Raw genomic sequence first — 17,643 nt, 5'->3', positions numbered from 1 at the left:
GTTACAGTTATTTAAATGTAAGAAAAATCATCTTCTCCCTTGAGCTATTAAAACTCTAATGAATTAAAATATATAATTATTTTGTGGCCCTGGTGATTATGATTGCGGCTAATGATAATTTTTTTTCTCTTGCTTACGGATAGTCTTAGGCTGGTGGAGATGTAAATGTTCTCCGGCCAAGGCAAGAAAAAAGGAGGGAATCCCACTTAAGGAAAACCTAGGTCATTCCCAAGTTTATTCAAATCATATCTGAAAAAGAGGAATGGAATTTAGGGGATAAATTGTAACTGCCTAAGCTTTTGCTAATAAAAGATTAAGAAGTATGTGGTTTAGCATCTTTTAATTATTTTTTCTAGCATCTTGAATATACAATGTTTGAAATCTCTGGTTGGATCAACATTATTTTGCTCAGAGGTTTGTGGACTTTGCATACTGATTCTTTCCTGTTTCCAACTACATTTGCTTTTAGGCTATTTTTATTCACTTTAAAGGAATTTTAATAACTTTCTGTTGACAGCATGGACAGCTGGTCTTGAGAATTAAAGAAAATTCACTTGCTGACTGAGGAAGGAAGTGACATCAATGAGCTTCTAAAGTCAGCCCAGAGGGGGAAATTGGTTTGTGAGAGAGTGGCCTTTCATTGCACTGTATTTATCGAGCGATGCCTTGAGATGCAAATTGCTGTATCAATCAAACCTATGGTGCCTACCTCCAACCAACTTAGTGCAAACTGAAGGAACAATGCCCTGAAACACTGAGAGGAAAAAGGATGAGGGGTGCAGGAACCTAGGGGCTAAGTGAATTACAGGAGCTCATGATCCCCTCTCCCTGGGCCGATACTTCCTTCCCTGTCAAGCCTCAGTTTCTTTGTCTAGAAAATGAGTTTGATGTAATCTGTTGGTTGAAGTCAGTCTGCTTCTGTGACAAATGCCTACTAAGACCATGTACCAATATATATAGTGTAGACATGTTATCTCTCCACTTTGTCCCAAAGAGTGCTATTAACTGCTTTGTTTTTACCCCCCACTGAGAACTATCTGGAAAGACGGATCGTCAGGTAGTCATATTACAGCTACTACCTTGATCTCTTGACACTTGAAAAATCGGTACTCATTGTTTATAATTCTACTTCAGAAAAAGGCAGGCGGCACCCAATCAGGGCTTTCAATAACAATGACAATGGTGATAACAATTTAATTGTCATAATAATGAACGACTTAATTCTGCACCACCATCAGAGAATTTCCCTCTGGAGTTGCAGTAATCCATTTTTCAAAGATCCACTTGTGGATCCACTTGTGGCGCAAGTGGATTGCGTGTGTATGCGTGGGCTGTGTCAATGTGGGCACACATACGTGTATACACGCACACCTGTATGAGAGGCAGAAAAGTACCCAGATACCTTTTCTGGTATAAGCCAAAACATTAGATTGCTATTACTTACTCCTTAGTTCATTTTAGAAAGTGTCTGACATGGCTAGAGTGAGGGCTCCATAACAGTTAAATAATTTGAGTCTGAGTTGACAATCTAGTATCAAAGTGAATTTAATTCAGCCTAAGAGATGAATGCATTAATGTTGGTTTCCTCTTCTTGTCTCTAAATATATTTGGGGTACTCAATTACATTTTCAAATTTTATGAGTTAAAGATATAATTTGAACTACTCAAAAAATGTTGGGTAAGTCAAGAATGGATGAGCCCTCAACAGCCACAGGCTTCAGACCAAAGGATTTTCAGATTATCCCCAAGCCTGGTGATGCTTTGACTCTAGCAAAATTCATTCATTTGATCCTATAGCAATATTTTAATGAGCATCTATTCTGGACAATATGTTTGTGTGCTGGAGACACAGAAGTAAAGTAGGGGAAACAAGATGACCAAACAAAAAGGCAACACCATGAAATCATGAGGCTGTAAGGGATTATTAGTAAAGTGTATAAGCACTCAGATCAGAAGGTATTTAAATCTTGATACTGTAGAAATGGGGATGGATTCGCTTTCAGACTTTTCAGGTCTTGGCTTTGTCTTTCTGGTCCAGCTGTACCGTATTTAGCATATAACTTCACTACTCTGGTCTTTGCTTTGTCTTTGGTGCATAATGACAATGTTTTAAGTACAGATGGTTTCTAAGTTTGTTTCTAGTTACTTAAATTCTTTGGCCCTAGAAAGAATGAGGGAGATCGAACATTCCCATAGAAGTGGCACAAATAAAAAGAGAAGAGGTGGGGCTCCTGGGTGGCTCAGTCGGTTAAGCATCTGACTCTTGGTTTCGGCTCAGGTCATGATCTCGCGATTTGTGAGTTTAAGCCCTGCATCGGGCTCTGCACTGACAGTGCAGAGCCTGCTTGGGATTCTCTCTCTCTCTCCCTCTCTCTCTCTGCCCCTCCCCTGCTCGTGCTCTCCCTCTCAAAATAAATAAACTTTAAAAAAAAGAGAAGAGGTAATGTTTGGAGGGAAAAACTGGGAATGCCTCATAGGGCAATAGCATTTGATCTGGGTAGGTTAGTAGCAGAAGCAGATTGGGGGAAAGGTATTTCACACAGAAGGAAGAACGTGAACAAAAACACAGAACTAGGAGGTGCATGGGGCATGTACAGAGAGTAGCAAATAGTTGCACTTGACTTCAGAGGAGTCTATATGTATATTAGTGAGTAATAAGAGGCAAGGCAAAACCTGTATGATAAACCAGTACCATGGAGGGCCCTAAATACTTAGGGAGAAATTTTGACATTTGTTTGCTAAGGGAGCTCAAGAAGTTTTTTGAGCCAGAAATTGGTCAAATCTTTTTAAAGATTAATCTAACAGTGCTTTGGCTGGAGGAGGGGGGGACACAGACAAGAATAGAAGTAGAAGGTGACTAACTGGGTGAGTGGAGCAGCCTTAACAATTCAGATGGGGGCTCTGGGGCAGTGGGAGAGTGGAAAGAAAGGAATTAAAGACGGCCAAGATCTTTTTTCTATTCTTGTTTTGTGTGTATTTTTTTATTTTCAATTTTTTTATTCAAGTATAACTAGCACATAGTGTTATGCTGGTTTCAGGTCTACACTGATAATGATTCAACAATTCTGTACACTAGTCAGTTTTCAGAGATGGCCAAGATCTTAAGTTTAGCTCCTTGGGAGAAGACGTGCTTCATGCAAAGGTGGAAATAAGGACATCGAGCCAGTTTAAAGCAGTAAATTTGGTGAGTAACGGTGGAGGTGGGATCATCAGCTCAGTTCCTCGTCGGTTAAGTTTAAAATACCAGTAAGACATTCTAGAGGATGAAGAAAGTGAGCTCAGGAAAGAGGTCAGTATCAGGCAATCTTCTGTAGAGAGATGACAGGGAGAGCTCAGGACGCAAGACTCATTTTACAAGCAGAGAGAGGGAAACAAACACCAAATCAGAACTTTGGGAAACACTGTATCTTATTTATATTAAAAAAAATTTTGTTTACATTTATTTATTTTTGATAGACAGAGAGAGACAGAGCACAAGTAGGGGAGGGGCAGGGAGAGAAGGAGACACAGAATCGGAAGCAGGCTCCAGGGTCTGAGCTGTCAGCACAGAGCCCAACACGGGGCTCGAACCCACAAACCGCAGGATCGTGACGTGAGCCGAAGTCAGACGCTCAACCGACTCAGCCACCCAGGAGCCCCTGTAACTTATTTATATTTGAATGATTTGTGCCTCCTCGGGTAATGGAATTCAAAGTTTACATCGTTCACAATGAACACGAAGAGACGCCACCTCTAAGCTAAACTAAGGTAAGCCAAAAGAAGGATTTACTATCAGGCACTAGCAAGTTAGAAGTCTGGTTTCAGAGCTTATATCCACTGGTCCTGGATGTGAGTCAAAGGCTACGAATTCTGACACTAGTCCAACGTGTGTTTTTTCTTTAACACACTAAACAATTAACTCAGTTCTCCATGGATGCTGCCTGGGTATCCCACAAATTTAACTCAGTCTGGACACTATCTACCTGGAAAGAGTGACAAATCCCACAGATTAAGGGCTCAGCCCTAAACAACTGCCCCCCAACCCCCACTTCAGATGCCAGTTGCTAGTCTACGCAGTCTTCTGTGCTTCTGTCTGACCAGCTATAGACGCAAAGTGCCAACACCCCCACCTCGGGTTTGATTACTTTGCTGGAGAGGTTCACAGAACTAAGAAATATTTTACTCACTGGATTACTGGATTACTGGCTTACTATAAAGGGATATAACCCAGGAACAGTCCGATGGAAGATGCATAGGGCAAGGTATGTGGGAAGGGGCACAGAAGCTTCCAGGCTCTCTGGGCATATCACTCTCCCTGAATCTGCACATGTTCACCAACCTAGAATTTCTCTGAACTCTGTCCTTCCAGGTTTTTTTATGGAGGTCGCATTACATAGCTATAACTGATGAAACCACAGGCCGCTGGTGACTGCTCTTAAAGAAGTTTTCTTTCAAATTCAAAAAAGAGCTTAAGCCAAACAAGATTTTTCCAAAAGAGCAACACTGAACGGGCCAAACAAGATTTTTCCAAAAGAGCAACACTGAACGGCAACACTGAACCGAGCTGGTTATTCTTAGCTAACTTTTAGAGTCTTAGAGACTACGGACAGTATTTATGGATCTTTTTTTCAATGACCTCTTTTCCATACATCAACACTTACTCACTTAAGGCTAGAAGTAGCTGAAAGGATTGTTAATGTGCTGTAATTGTTAGTCAATCTCCCAGCTCTCTGTACATGATGTAAACATACCTCCAGAGAGTCTGTTTGGGTAGTGTAGGTTACAGTTCTGTGGAGAGAAAGAGTGAAGGCTGCGCTTTCTTCGGTGGTCCCTCTGTATGATCTGGGGTCACGCTGTGGCATGTGGTGGGTCTGTGGTTCAGCCACCAGAGACCAGGTGTAAACAGGCAGCTCTTATGTGGCTCCATGTGGCACCATTTTCCCAGTATCAACCGATGTGATATTATCCTGTACAATACCACTGGGGAGGAGAGGCTCATGATTTTTATACGTTTATTTCATTTCCCTTACTTTTTCTATATTTTTTGGCAGTTTGGGGAATTTTGCCATTTGTTAGTTTGTTGTACACTTCGTAGTTCCTAAGTATATCCAGTCACCCCTCGTAGCCCAGGAGTGGGGGTCAAGAGTGAGGGGGTTGGCAATGGGGAGAACAGTAGGATAGCATAGAGAGGGTGTCATGAATCAATTCTGTGGTGGGAATCCTTTTTTACTACCCAGGAAAGGGTAGGAATAACAAAACTGAACAAGATCTAGGGTTGTACCATAGCAAATTCTTCTTTAATCAGATACTTACATCATTAAATTAATTAGGGGGAAATCATTTAATATTCATTTGAATAAAAATTGATTCCTGGCTTCCTGCTTTTTGTAAGAAAAGATTTTTGGGTTTTAAAGCTCACCATTTTTTTTTTTTTCACTTAGCAGGAAAACATTGATTATTCTGTTTCTCAATGGTGACAGAATAATTTTCTTTTGTTATTTTTCTTCCCTTTGGAAAAGATGTATCTCTGGTTAGGTTTGGCTGTTACTATGAAAGTCATAATTTGAACAAGGCACCCACACTCACAAATCCCTAAACCATTTTGTACATGAATTTTTATATGATTTTTTCTTTTAAAATATCTCATTATTTTTCTTTCTTGAAAGAACAGAGAACATAAATCTTTAGAGTTCTATGATGCAGGTAAATAAAATATTAATTCTGCTCGAGTACTATAGTGAGTGCTATCAATATAATTCTCCTCACAGGGGCACCTGGGTGGCTCCGTTGGTTAAGCATCCCACTCCTGGTTTTGGCTCAGGTCATATCTCACGGTTCGTGGGTTTGAGCCCCGCGTCAGGCTCCGTGCCGTCAGTGCAGAGTCTGCTTGGGATTCTTTTTCTGCCTCTCTCTCTCCCCTTCCCCACTTGCGCGTGCTGTCCCTCAAAACTTAAAAAAAATATTTATATGTATATACAATGCTCCTTACCTTTAAAACACGAAACAGTATAAATAAGAACTTAAGATGCTAATTTACTTCCTCTCACTGTCTTGTAATTCTGTCATTCTCTGTTAACCAAGTTAAGGTCAATAATATTTTGGTGGTTTGAATCACCAGTCACAATCTCATGTAACTAGAATATTTCTTCTTCTTGGCTTTGTTTACGTTCCCTACTTATAGAGATTTTTGTCTTTTAGAGGATATTTGCTAAATAAAAACTAGCATGATGCTGTTCTGAAATAACTGGATACATTATATTTCTTCTGTAATAACACTGACCCTGTGAAGGGTCCCTTTCAGAAAGCAATCCGTGAGTTACTCATTTAAAAATTTTTTTTAACATTTATTTATTTTTGAGACAGAGAGATCCAGAGCATGAACAGGGGAGGGGCAGAGAGAGAGGGAGACACAGAATCGGAAGCAGGCTCCAGGCTCTGGGCCATCAGCTCAGAGCCCGACGCAGGGCTCGAACTCACGGACCGCAAGATCGTGACCTGAGCTGAAGTCGGATGCTCAACCGACTGAGCCACCCAGGCGCCCCCGTGAGTTACTCATTTTAAATTGCTACCCAAGGTTTCTTCCACACACGTTAGAGCATTTCTGAAGTCTGGGTATGTTTTAAGAATTAGCTATTCAGCAATGATTACAGAAAATTAATTCAATGCCCTTGACTGCAAACAAGGCAGAAATTTGAAATCTATAAAACTCTCATCATGGCCACCCTGTTGAGATGATTTTCAGAAGGACTGGGTAGAGGCAGAGGACAAGTGAGAACACCATATCAGGGCTCTTGGGGAGAGGCAAGGAGGTCCTGGGGGAGGACAAATGGTGTTGAGATGTAGAGGAGGGATGCGTTCCTGAAATGTGCAGGAGGTAAAAGCAACTGCTCGATGGATTAGTAAGAGGGAGAACTCAGGACAATTAGCAGGTTCCAAGTTTGGTGTCTATCTGGATGGTGGGGCCATCCAAGGAGCAGTTTCAGAAGGTAAGATAATACTTGTTCTGATTTGTACATCATTTCAGTAACTATGGGGCATCTAGGGATGAGATGTCTAGAATGAGAAGAAATGGGGCTACGTGTGATCAGAGGGAAAGGTGCTCAGAAAGATAAAGAGAGGGGCCAGGAAGGTATAAGAAATTTAACAAGGGTGTGGTATCAAGGACATGAACAAGTCAGGAAAGGGCCACTCTTACGTTGCCGCCGGTCACTCTTACATTGCCGGCAGTCGGGGCACAGTGACAACCCCTCAGGAGGAGAACTGTCAACATCTAACAAAATGCTTAATAAGTTGCCTCTTGAATCAACCTTTTGACTCCTACTCCTAGATTCGCCCTTGAAGATACACCTCTGTAATATAAAGAATATGTGCACATGATTGTTCATTACACCCTTACAAGTAATGAAAAAGACAACAAATAACCCATTAGAAACAACTGTATGTACATCCACACAATATAGAATTACTTAGTTATAAAAAGACAGTAGAGAAGATCTCTGTGACATAAGAACGTGTATATATCTGTATGGTTATATTTGTAAAAGAAGGTAGAGGGAACAAACCAGAGACGGAAATAGTTCCTTATGGGGAAGGGTGTGAGTGGGCTGTGCGGAAGAGAATATGTTTGGGAATAAGACCTCTCTGAGAATACATTTTTTTTAAATATTTATTTTTGAGAAAGAGAGACAGAGTGTGAGCAGGGGAGGGGCAGAGAGAGACGGAGACACAGAACCTGAAGCAGGCTCCAGGAGGGGCTCAAACTCACGGATCACCAGATCATGACCTGAGCCGAAGTCGGACCCTTAACCGACTGAGCCACCCAGGCTCATTTAAATATAGTTGTGAGCTTTGAACCATGTAAATACTTTAAATATCCACAATATGGCACAACCAGTGTACCTCTCCACGCCCTGTGCTTTCTGCTGCCTCATGGTGCCTCTCTTCAAGTATTTGATAAACTCTCGTTTTATAAATAAATTACTTAAAAGATTCACTCCTCTGCCACAGATCCACTCCTGGGACACCACAGACTCTGGCTCTATTTCTACATCTTGTCTTCCTCCAGACACACACTTTTAGTTAGGCCTGGAAGTATCTCCAAGCTTCTAGAAGTCTGCGCCTGGTAAGTCATCACTGGGACTAGTCATAAAAGCTAATGCTGGTGGCTTAGTACCAAGCCGTTGGGTCTATTTCTGAGAACTCAGAGAATGAAAAGATTAGCTGCCTTCAAGCTCCCCCAGCTGTTCAAATGGAATAACTTCATGGAGCCCTAGGGTGCCGGGCGGCACAGATTCAAGCTTGGATTTTTAAAGAGCATTAAAACAATAAGTGAAACAATTCTTTATGTGTCTCTTCGAATGTATGCACTTATTGCAATGTAAAGAATATTCTGTGATGGTAGAAAGTAGTGATTACGGCACAGACGTGGGTATCAGACAAACATGGGCTCCAGTACCACAACTCTTCTATTTACCAGCTGTGTGATCTCGGACAATTTACTTAACGTCTCTAAACCTTGTTTCTCAACAATGGGGATTATCAGAATAATACCTACCTCTTGAGGCTTTCATGAGTTGACTTTCATGAATGACATAATGCATGTATCATAATTAGCACAATGTGCCTGGCACACCGTAGGTGCTCAATAAATGTAGCCACTTTTATTATGTACAGTATTGCTTATCACAATTGTAGGAAGGCCAGTGGAAATGACTGCACAACCTAAGTATTTATAGCCAGGGCAGCCAAACCCTGGTTTTATAAGAAGAAAATTTTAGATAAATTTAAAGAGACATCATAAAGTTCACTTAGCATAAGAAAATTGAAGCACAAATGAGATCTTAATGTAGCTAACACAAGTACGATGACATTCAATAAAGCTCTAAAGTTTTATAAACATTGGAGAAGAGAGAAAGGCAAGTACTGTATGATCTTACTTAAATGTAAATCTAAAAAACAAAAAACAAAAAACAAAAATCATAGACAAAGAAATCAGATAGGTGGTTACCAGAGACAAAGGGGGGTGGTGGTGGTTGGGGCAGGAGGATTGGAGGAAGGTGGTTAAAAGGTACAAACTCCCAGTTATTAGATTAATAAGTACTATGATGTAACGTATAACATGATGTCTATAGGTAACATGCTGTCTAATATGCAGGAAAGCTGTTAAAAGACTAAATGCTAAGAGTTCTCATTACGGGAGAAGTATTTTTTTCTTCTTTCTTTTTTTATTGTATCCATATGAGAGGATGGATGTGAGTTGAACCTATTGCAATATAGGTTTCACAGATAAATTGCATATACCTTTCACAATATACGTAAATCAAACCATCATGCTGTACGACTTTAACCTAGACAGTGATATATGTCAATTATTTCTTAATATGAGGAAAAAATTGGAGAACAAATCTAAATCCATATCATGTACTTTATTCCATTGCTCACATTTAACTTAGCCACTAAGAAATTAGTGCAAAAATTTATAGGTTTACTTAGAGGCAGTTCGTGTCTTGTATGTTTCAGTTAACCGCCTTCCTAAGATATTGGTTCTATAAAATGTACATTTGTTCTCAACCACCCATCTGGTTCCTGGACCGGTGCCTAGAAAGGACTGGCTGCCTCTGCTTTGGTCTGTTTTGGTCTGTTTGCACCTGTCCCAGACAGGGGGCTGAGAGGGTTTTGTGGTTAGCACCTCAGCAAAGGACAATCACGTATTCATGCAAGTGCAGACAGAGAAGGGAAGATGGCACTCAAGTTTTTTTTTTTTAACCTCCAGAAACAAATACGATCATTTCAAACTTCAAATTTCTTTTTCCTATTTAGTGCACATCACTTATATGTGTTTTCTTTTTCTCGATCTGTGAGAAAAATCAAAGCTAGGTCCACATCATAGTAATGGAAAATCTAGTGTTGCTTATGGCAGAGCTTCTCAGGAGGGCACAGTGAAGAGAAACAGCTGTGCTAAGTTACCAACCCCCGCGCTGCCCCCCCCCCCCAAATCCCAAGTCTCTAGGCCCTTCACCCTCCCACCTCCAGCAGCCTTGTCTGCTTACCGCACAAATGTACGTGCATTTCACACCAGTAACACCATTTTCTATGTGTGTGGTGATGTGAGAAATGATGGAAGCCCTGTCTTAAAGAAGGAGCGGCTTTGAGTGGTGCCCTTTTAGAACACGGCCAAAGGAAATGAGCCTGTATTTCACGGTATTGCACAAGGAGGGAGCACAAAGCAACCAGGATGAGAAAGAGGCGGTCCAACAAATGTGCAAGGAAAGTAATATGGGAGGTCTTCCTGTCTAGTGGTCAGAGGTAATGCTGAGTCAAGATGGCAGGACGTTTCATCTGGGAAATAAGAGGCACACCTCCTTTTTCATGTTCTGAAGAGTTATCTGTTGCTTCCCTTCATTACTTGTCCAAAGTAAATGACTTCTTGAGAAGCTTATTAAAACAACGTAAAACTTAATATGAGGAACCACTCCCAACTAATAGCACTGGGCCAGGCATTATTTGGGTTTAAAATCTGAGCTGTGACTGGACGCTGAGCCTCAGGTGAGGAGGGTCACCTGGTTGGTGGGTCACGGCCGGAAGCTGCACTGTGCACCTCTCCCTGTGTTGCACAAAAATGAACCCGTACTGGTGTGAGGAAACGTGTACTGGTGCCCAGGGAGTGTTATTTCCACTTGCAAGAGCAGTCCGTTTGCTGGGAGTGCAACCAATTGATAACTACATGAAGAGTTGTGTGTGGAAACCTGAGTGAACTAACAACATATTATTCATTTACTCCAGTGACATTCCATGCTTTTTATAGATCGGAACCCCTGGGCAGCAGGCCATCTGGCTTGCCCTTTAATTTGACCCTGGCCTGTAGCATAGGCTTTGGCACGCACAGGCCTGAGTTCAAGTTTGAGCACCGCCACTCATTAGCTGGGCAGCCTTAGGCAAGTTATTTAACATCTCTAAGCCACAGATTGCAAATTGGAGAGATGTGGATAATAATGGGATTGACTTCAGGGTGTTGCTACGAAGACAAAATGAATAATGTGTGCCAAGTGCCTAGAAGAGCTTACTACGCGTTCACTCTTCTCTTCCCCTCCTGCAACAACACTAAGCACCTGGAAAGTCAACGGCAACAAGCTCTTACCATCAGATGCTGAACATGTGCAAAGGGATCAGAGAGGCTTGTGGCTGACTGGTAGACCTAGTGAGAGACTCAGGTAGGAAACATCTCCATAGTAGGACAAGGAAAGATCCTGAAGCAATGAACCTTGTGGGAAAAAACCCTCTGCAATTCTGAATCTATCACTCGGTGAGATGAGATTGGCAATGGAAACAGAACAACCGTATAGGATCTATCTCGGGCTGTTAGCAAAATATGTAATTTATTCATAATGCTGCTTTTATTCTTTTCAAATAATTGTTTTGTTCTTTCCGAAGGCTCCAGCATTCCCAGCTGATGGACCCAACTGATCATTTAACGTGGGAAGTGTAAGTTAGGAGAATTCAGTATTGTTAATCATTCCTAGTAAGGATTTTTTTGGCAAGCTTAAAAGATGAAATACTTTTTAAAAAAAATTTTTTTACCGTTTATTTTTGAGACAGAGAGAGACAGAGCATGAACAGGGGAGGGTCAGAGAGAGGGAGACGCAGAATCTGAAACAGGCTCCAGGCTCTGAGCTATCAGCACACAGCCCGACGCGGGGCTCAAACTCACGGACTGTGAGATCATGACCTGAGCCGAAGTCGGCTGCTTAACCGACTGAGCCACCCAGGCGCCCCTGAAATACTTTATATAAGCTTTGATTTCTATGGCCACTGCTGTAAAAAAAAAAAAAAAAAAAAAGATAAACTATAACCGATAGGACACTTTCAGTTTTCCTGAAGAAGTCTCCTTTAAACCCTTGGAAAAAATCAGGCCCAGCAAAAGTGAGTCAAAGCCTTGAAAAAGTATGTTCTTGTCTTACACTCTAAAACTGAAGTATAGATCCATTTTAAATTGAAAGAATAGTGACCTAGTACTTTGGTGATTCAAAGAATTTCATTTCTCTGCCTTAAATTCTTTTGAAACAACATGGCAGGAATAGAAATATCGTATTCAGTATTTCTTGATTTAAACTGAATCCTTGATAAAATGCCAGTACTGGTTTAGAATCTGGCTCTGCCTCCCACATATACATCCACTTGCACGCACCTGCATGTGCACACACACATACACACATATAGTTGTTTATTAACTGTCCGGCCTCCCAAAGGAATTAAACATAGATCTTCCTGTTATGGCAGGATGTCTTCACAGCTGTCCCATCAATTTCCTGGTTCCCTTGGAGATGCTGGAAAGGATCCTGAGTTGGTATCACTAAACAGGTGAAGGGCAGTTGGCTATTTGGAGGCCTATGAATTATTTTAGGATTTGAGATTCTCCCTGGTTAGTTCTTTGGTGATCACTGATGATAAGAAAACAAGACTGTAATTGTTCCTCTCTACGAAGGATTTATGGACGTTCCTGCAGAAGTTTAAAATATTCTGGAAGGCTACATAATCTAATGTTCTAGGTGGCAGATATCTTGGGCTAGCCTGAGGATTCACATAATTTTAACCTCAGGAATAATCAAGCAAATGCTATAGATACACTCTTTTGGGGAACAGGTTGAAAGGATAGTGTAAACTAAATGTTGAGGGCTTTATTCTTTCTCGTACGAAATTCTAAAAGTAGTCACATTCCCTGTGAAAAAATTTCCAATATTAAGAAAGTAAGAAGTGAGAATTAAAAGCCTCACCTGACTCCCTAGTCCTACTCCCCACGGAAAGCCATAGTTAATGGTTTCTTGTACAGCATTCTGAACGTTTTCGTTGCACACGCAAGGACTTTTAGATTTGTCCTTTTGCTTTTTACCACCAATGTGCCCATGCTATATGTGGTGTTTAGCTACTTCCCTTTTTTTTCTTTCATTTAACCAGGATTTTAAACCTCTCTTTGTCAGTCTATATAGCTACACCCTGTTGTTTTTAATAATTGCATTGTATTCTACTGAAAAGTATCCGTCACTTTTTTTTTTAGCAGTTAGCTATTGTATGCATTTAGAAATTTCTAAACTACAACCAATTTGTCAATGAACTTTCTTTTATCTTTATGTACTACAAGTATAGTCTGTAGGTTAAATCCTTAGAACTTTAAAATTTTGGCTGTTAGGGGCGCCCGGGTGGCTCCGACGGTTAAGCGTTTGACTTCAGCTTGGGTCATGATCTCGCGGTTTGTGGGTTCGAGCCCCACGTCGGGCTCTGTGCTGACAGCTCAGAGCCTGGAGCCTGCTTGGGAGTCTGTGTCTCCCTCTCTCTCTGCCTCTCCCCAACTCACACTCTGTCTCTGTCTGTCTCTCAAAAATGAACAAACGTCAAAAAAAATTAAAAAACAATTAAAATTTTGGTTGTTAAATGACTGTACAAATGACTACACAAATGTACATCCCCACTAACAAGGCACGAGCGTATGTTTTCCCTACATCCTCTGGCCTTTAGCATTCTCGAGCTTTGAAATTGTTGCCGTTGCTAACTCATGGATTTAACTGGAATTCAAAAATGATGAGAGAGGAAAAAAGTGCCAAAAAATATTATGAGTGAGGTTGATGCTTTTACATTTACCAGTCACTGGTGATTGCCTTTCTGACAGTTGTCCATGTCTCCCACAGCTACTTTTTATTTGTAATAGCTCACTGCACATTAAAGGCACTAGGTATTTATGTGCAAATTCTGAAGAATTTTTAACTCTCTGCTGTCCTTTGACTTGGATGGTGGGAAATACATTTTGTATGGACATCTCTACTCTTTGGGAAGTAAACTGATTACATGTTCCATTATGCTGTGTGCATTTCATGCCGTTCTTAGAAGATGTTTCTTAATCCATGGCTGTTTAAAAAAGTTGATTTCCTTCCAGTACTTACACACGTTATTATTTTTGACTTCTTATTTTAAACTTTGATATGCTTGAAATTCATTTTGGCGCAATGCTTGAGCAAAGGGGTCCGGGCTCCTCTCTGCTCTGTTCACTATTCGTCTATTCTTGTTTGAATTTGTGCACCTTTGTGTGTTAATGCCTTACCATCTCATCTTCCTTCTTTATTCCTCTCCCCCTGCCTTCACTCCATTAATTCCTAAATAATGTAAGGGGTGGAAGCCTCTGTGCAGGCAGAAGAGGACCTCTGGTTGGTAGTATATATGTGGCAATCTTGCCTGCAGATGAAAATGGTTTTATTCCACAAGATAGTTTTTGAAAGACTGCAGGCCAGCTGCTGTCCTCGACTCAGGATAGAGCAATGGATAAGGACAAAAATGACACTGTTCTTACTGAGTTTACATTATAGAGGGGGGCGGGACGGGGGGTGGGGATAAATAATCAGCAAATCAACACATATAGAATATACTGTTGTGCCAGGAAGTGGAATGAAGAAAATAAGTTATGGTGGTGGCACTCGGTGAGAGGGAGGAGGGAGGTGTCTCAGATCAGCTATTTGGGGAAGGTTTCCGAGTGACATCTGAGTATAGCTCTAAGTTAGTTAAGCTTCATATCTGATTTCCTTTTCCATAGCTTGACCTTGATACTTCAGTGTCTAAAATAGAGTTTGTTATCTTTCTCTTAAAATCTGTTCCCCTCTGGCCTTCATCATTTCGGTCAGTGTTATCATTAGATCTCAAAGTCACCCAGACCCTGAAGCCTTTGGGTCAGTTCTGCTTCTTTCTTTTCTTACCTAGCCTGCCCATCGGTTGGTCTCCAGCACTTTCTCGAGGACATCTTCAACATCCGTCTCTTCTGTACTGGAGCCATTACTGGGGCTCAAGCTTTCAGCTTCCCACAACGAGATGATGGCATCTGCCGGCAGAGCGGTCTCTCTGCCTCCACTTTGCAACCCCTGCTCGCCCTGCTGTAACATGAACTTTCTACAGTTTTCTGATAAAAAAGCTTTTGAACTGCTGGTGGAAAATACTTTTGCCTGCAGAACGAAACACTAGGTTTCATCAACTCCGATTCAAGATCCTGCGAACTCTGAGGTCTGTGCGATTTTCAACTCTTCTTTCCAGATCAACACTCGCTCTCTGCCAGGTGCTGTTCTAAACACTGCATGTTATTAATTCATTTAGCCCTCGCAACAACACTCTGATGTAGGTAGTATTTGGTGACTGTCATCTTACAGATGAAGATGTCAAGGCGCAGAGAAGTTAATTGACTTGTCTGAAGTCAAGGAGCCAGCACATACACAGCCAGGATTTTAATGGAGCTGGTCTAGCTGTACACTCTGGCCTCTGACCAGGGTGGTATATGCTACCTTCTAATATTTCAAAATCTATTCCTACTTGGGTGTGATTGATGCTACTCTTCTAGGCAGTGATACTCTCCCCCTGGCTCTCCCCTGCCTGTCCAAGTCCTCAAGGTCCAGCTGAGGTCGCCTCCCATTCCCGTCTCTAACCAGCCTCACCCTCAATGGCTGCCCCCACATCTGAAGTCTCAGACAATCTTGTGATGTATCACCGGCTGCTGCACAGTGGCGCACAGGATTTTGTCCTGTCGCGTTTCTGCAATGAGACTGCCAACCACATTAAGACAGATGCAGTAGCGTGTTCCTCTGGGGCTCTAAGAAAGACTTAGCTCATGTAGTAAGGTGGCTAATGTTTTTTCCCTTAAGTTTATTTATTTATTTTGAGGGGGGGGAGGGGCAGAAAGGGAGAGTGGGGGGGGGGAGAGAGAGAGAGAGAGAGAGAGAGAGAGAGAGAGAGAGAGAGAGAATCTCAAGCAGGCTCCCCGCTGTCAGCACAGATCCCAACATGGGGCTCCATCCCATGAACCGTGAGATCATGACCTGAGCTGAAACCAAGAGTAGGACACCTAACCGACTGAGCCACCCAGGCACTTTGAAGTAGGTGCTTAATGTTGATTACTGTGGGGGGTCGGTCATAGGACACTTAGTGGAACCCTATATCCAGATACTATTGACTTCGGTATGTTTAAATTCAAAACATGCCACATAAAAACTTATGAACGAGGACAGAGAAATTCACTCAGCAAACACTTACTGGGCATATAGCGGACACCAGGCTTTGTTCTAAGTCCCTGGGAAGCATCAGTGAACAAATGAGACTCAGTGAGATCGGGTCAGGTGATGTGGTAAGAAAAGATCACCAGGTCACAGTGGCTTAAGATGAAAGCCATCTCTCATCTTTCATCTTCCTGATCATGCTGTGTGGTTTTTAATGGCTGCCAGCGGGATTTTGCTCAACTCACTCACTTGGGGATCCAGCCCAAAGAGTAGCCTCCATGTTAAAAGGTGTGGGATGCTGTGTCAGAGGGAGGAGGGGATGTGGCAGAGAGTGTGCTGGCCATGAAAGGCTCTGCCCAGGCGTGGCACATACCCTTTCTGTTCATCTTCTATTGGCCAAGGAAGGGCACAGAGCCTTATCTACACCAGATAGTCAAGAAAATAGGCACCCACAGTAGACTTGGAAGGAGAGACTATTGTCAGTGGATGGCTCTCATGGCTACACACAAAGATGTCTGCCTTTTGGAGCTTATTCTAGACTCTAGAAGGGGACAAAGACAATAAGTTAAGTAAACCACAGAATACGTTAGAAGATGATAAGAGTTATGGAGAAAGAATAGGTAGAGTGAGGAAAAAGGGCTGTAGTTGAGATGAAGGCAGGATATACCGGGTTGTCCATCGAAGCGATGCCATTCAGTAAGAACTCAAAGGAAGGGAAGGAGTTAGTGTAGGCTACCCAGGAAAGGGGATTCTGGATGGAGGGGGCAGCAGGGACCCCACAGTGAGAGCATCTGTGTGGGTTTGACGAACATCAAGGAAGCTAGTGTGGCTGGGCCAGATGGGGATGGGTAGGGACCTAGGAGATGAGGCCAGACCACGTGGGGCCTTGGGAGCCACTGGAAAGATTCTGGCTTTTATTCTGAATGATGCAGAGAGCCATGTAGAGTTTTGACGAGCAAAGTGACATATTTTATTTAACTTCAAGAAGGATCTTCTTTCATAATGAACACTGGAAGGTTCAGTATTCCAGGAGAGGGCTGATGGCAGTTCACACAGGCCGATGGCACTTTTCCTTGCCATGGGCTCTGATTGCAGATTAACTTTCAGGTGTGTGCATGTTTTAAAATGAGGTTTTAGTTTCAAACGCTGCATGGCCCTGAGAATGAAATCTGCTTTCTTCCCACGGCCCCCACCATGGCCTCTGCCTTCCTCCAGCCTCAACCTCTGACACCTGGTTCACTAACTTCAACTACACTGGCCTCCTTTCTGTCACTTGATTACCCTCAAGTTCTTTCCAGCCTCGCTGATGGCATTCCCTTCACCCAGGGTACCCTTCTCATGTCTCAGCTCAAATGTCTCACACTAGGGAGGCCTTCCCTGACTGCGTGGCTTAAGGGGTCCTCGCTTGGTTGTTCAGGGTCCCATCCCCCTGTGTACTTCCCTCATGGCTCCGTTTACAATCTGCACTTCCAATGATTAATTCCATCACAGTTTAAATTCTCTGTTAGTTGTCTGCCTCTGACCACTAGAATGTCAACTCCCCGACAAAATGGCTGGGCTTGGATCTGTCTTAAGTGGGATTCCCAGTTTCTACAATGGCGCCTGGCAGTGTTAGGTACCTGACTCGTGTGTGCCCAAAGAAATG

General features: G+C 42.3%; 1 protein-coding gene across 1 annotated transcript in view; it reads right to left on the bottom strand.

Moving 5' to 3' along the window:
• Positions 1-16,677, bottom strand: part of CHST9 (carbohydrate sulfotransferase 9) — a 51,219-nt gene extending 34,542 nt beyond the window's left edge. Inside the window, exons 1-2 of the mRNA XM_032595334.1 lie at positions 16,666-16,677; positions 14,720-14,957 (exon numbers count right to left, since the gene is read on the bottom strand). Coding sequence (XP_032451225.1) covers positions 14,720-14,957; positions 16,666-16,677 — 250 coding nt within the window. The remainder of the gene's footprint in view (positions 1-14,719; positions 14,958-16,665) is intronic.
• Positions 16,678-17,643: the final 966 nt, after the last annotated feature.

This window comes from Lynx canadensis, chromosome D3 (assembly GCF_007474595.2).
Source record: "Lynx canadensis isolate LIC74 chromosome D3, mLynCan4.pri.v2, whole genome shotgun sequence".
Lineage (NCBI taxonomy): Eukaryota > Metazoa > Chordata > Mammalia > Carnivora > Felidae > Lynx > Lynx canadensis.
This window is presented reverse-complemented; position numbering and strand designations above follow the sequence as displayed.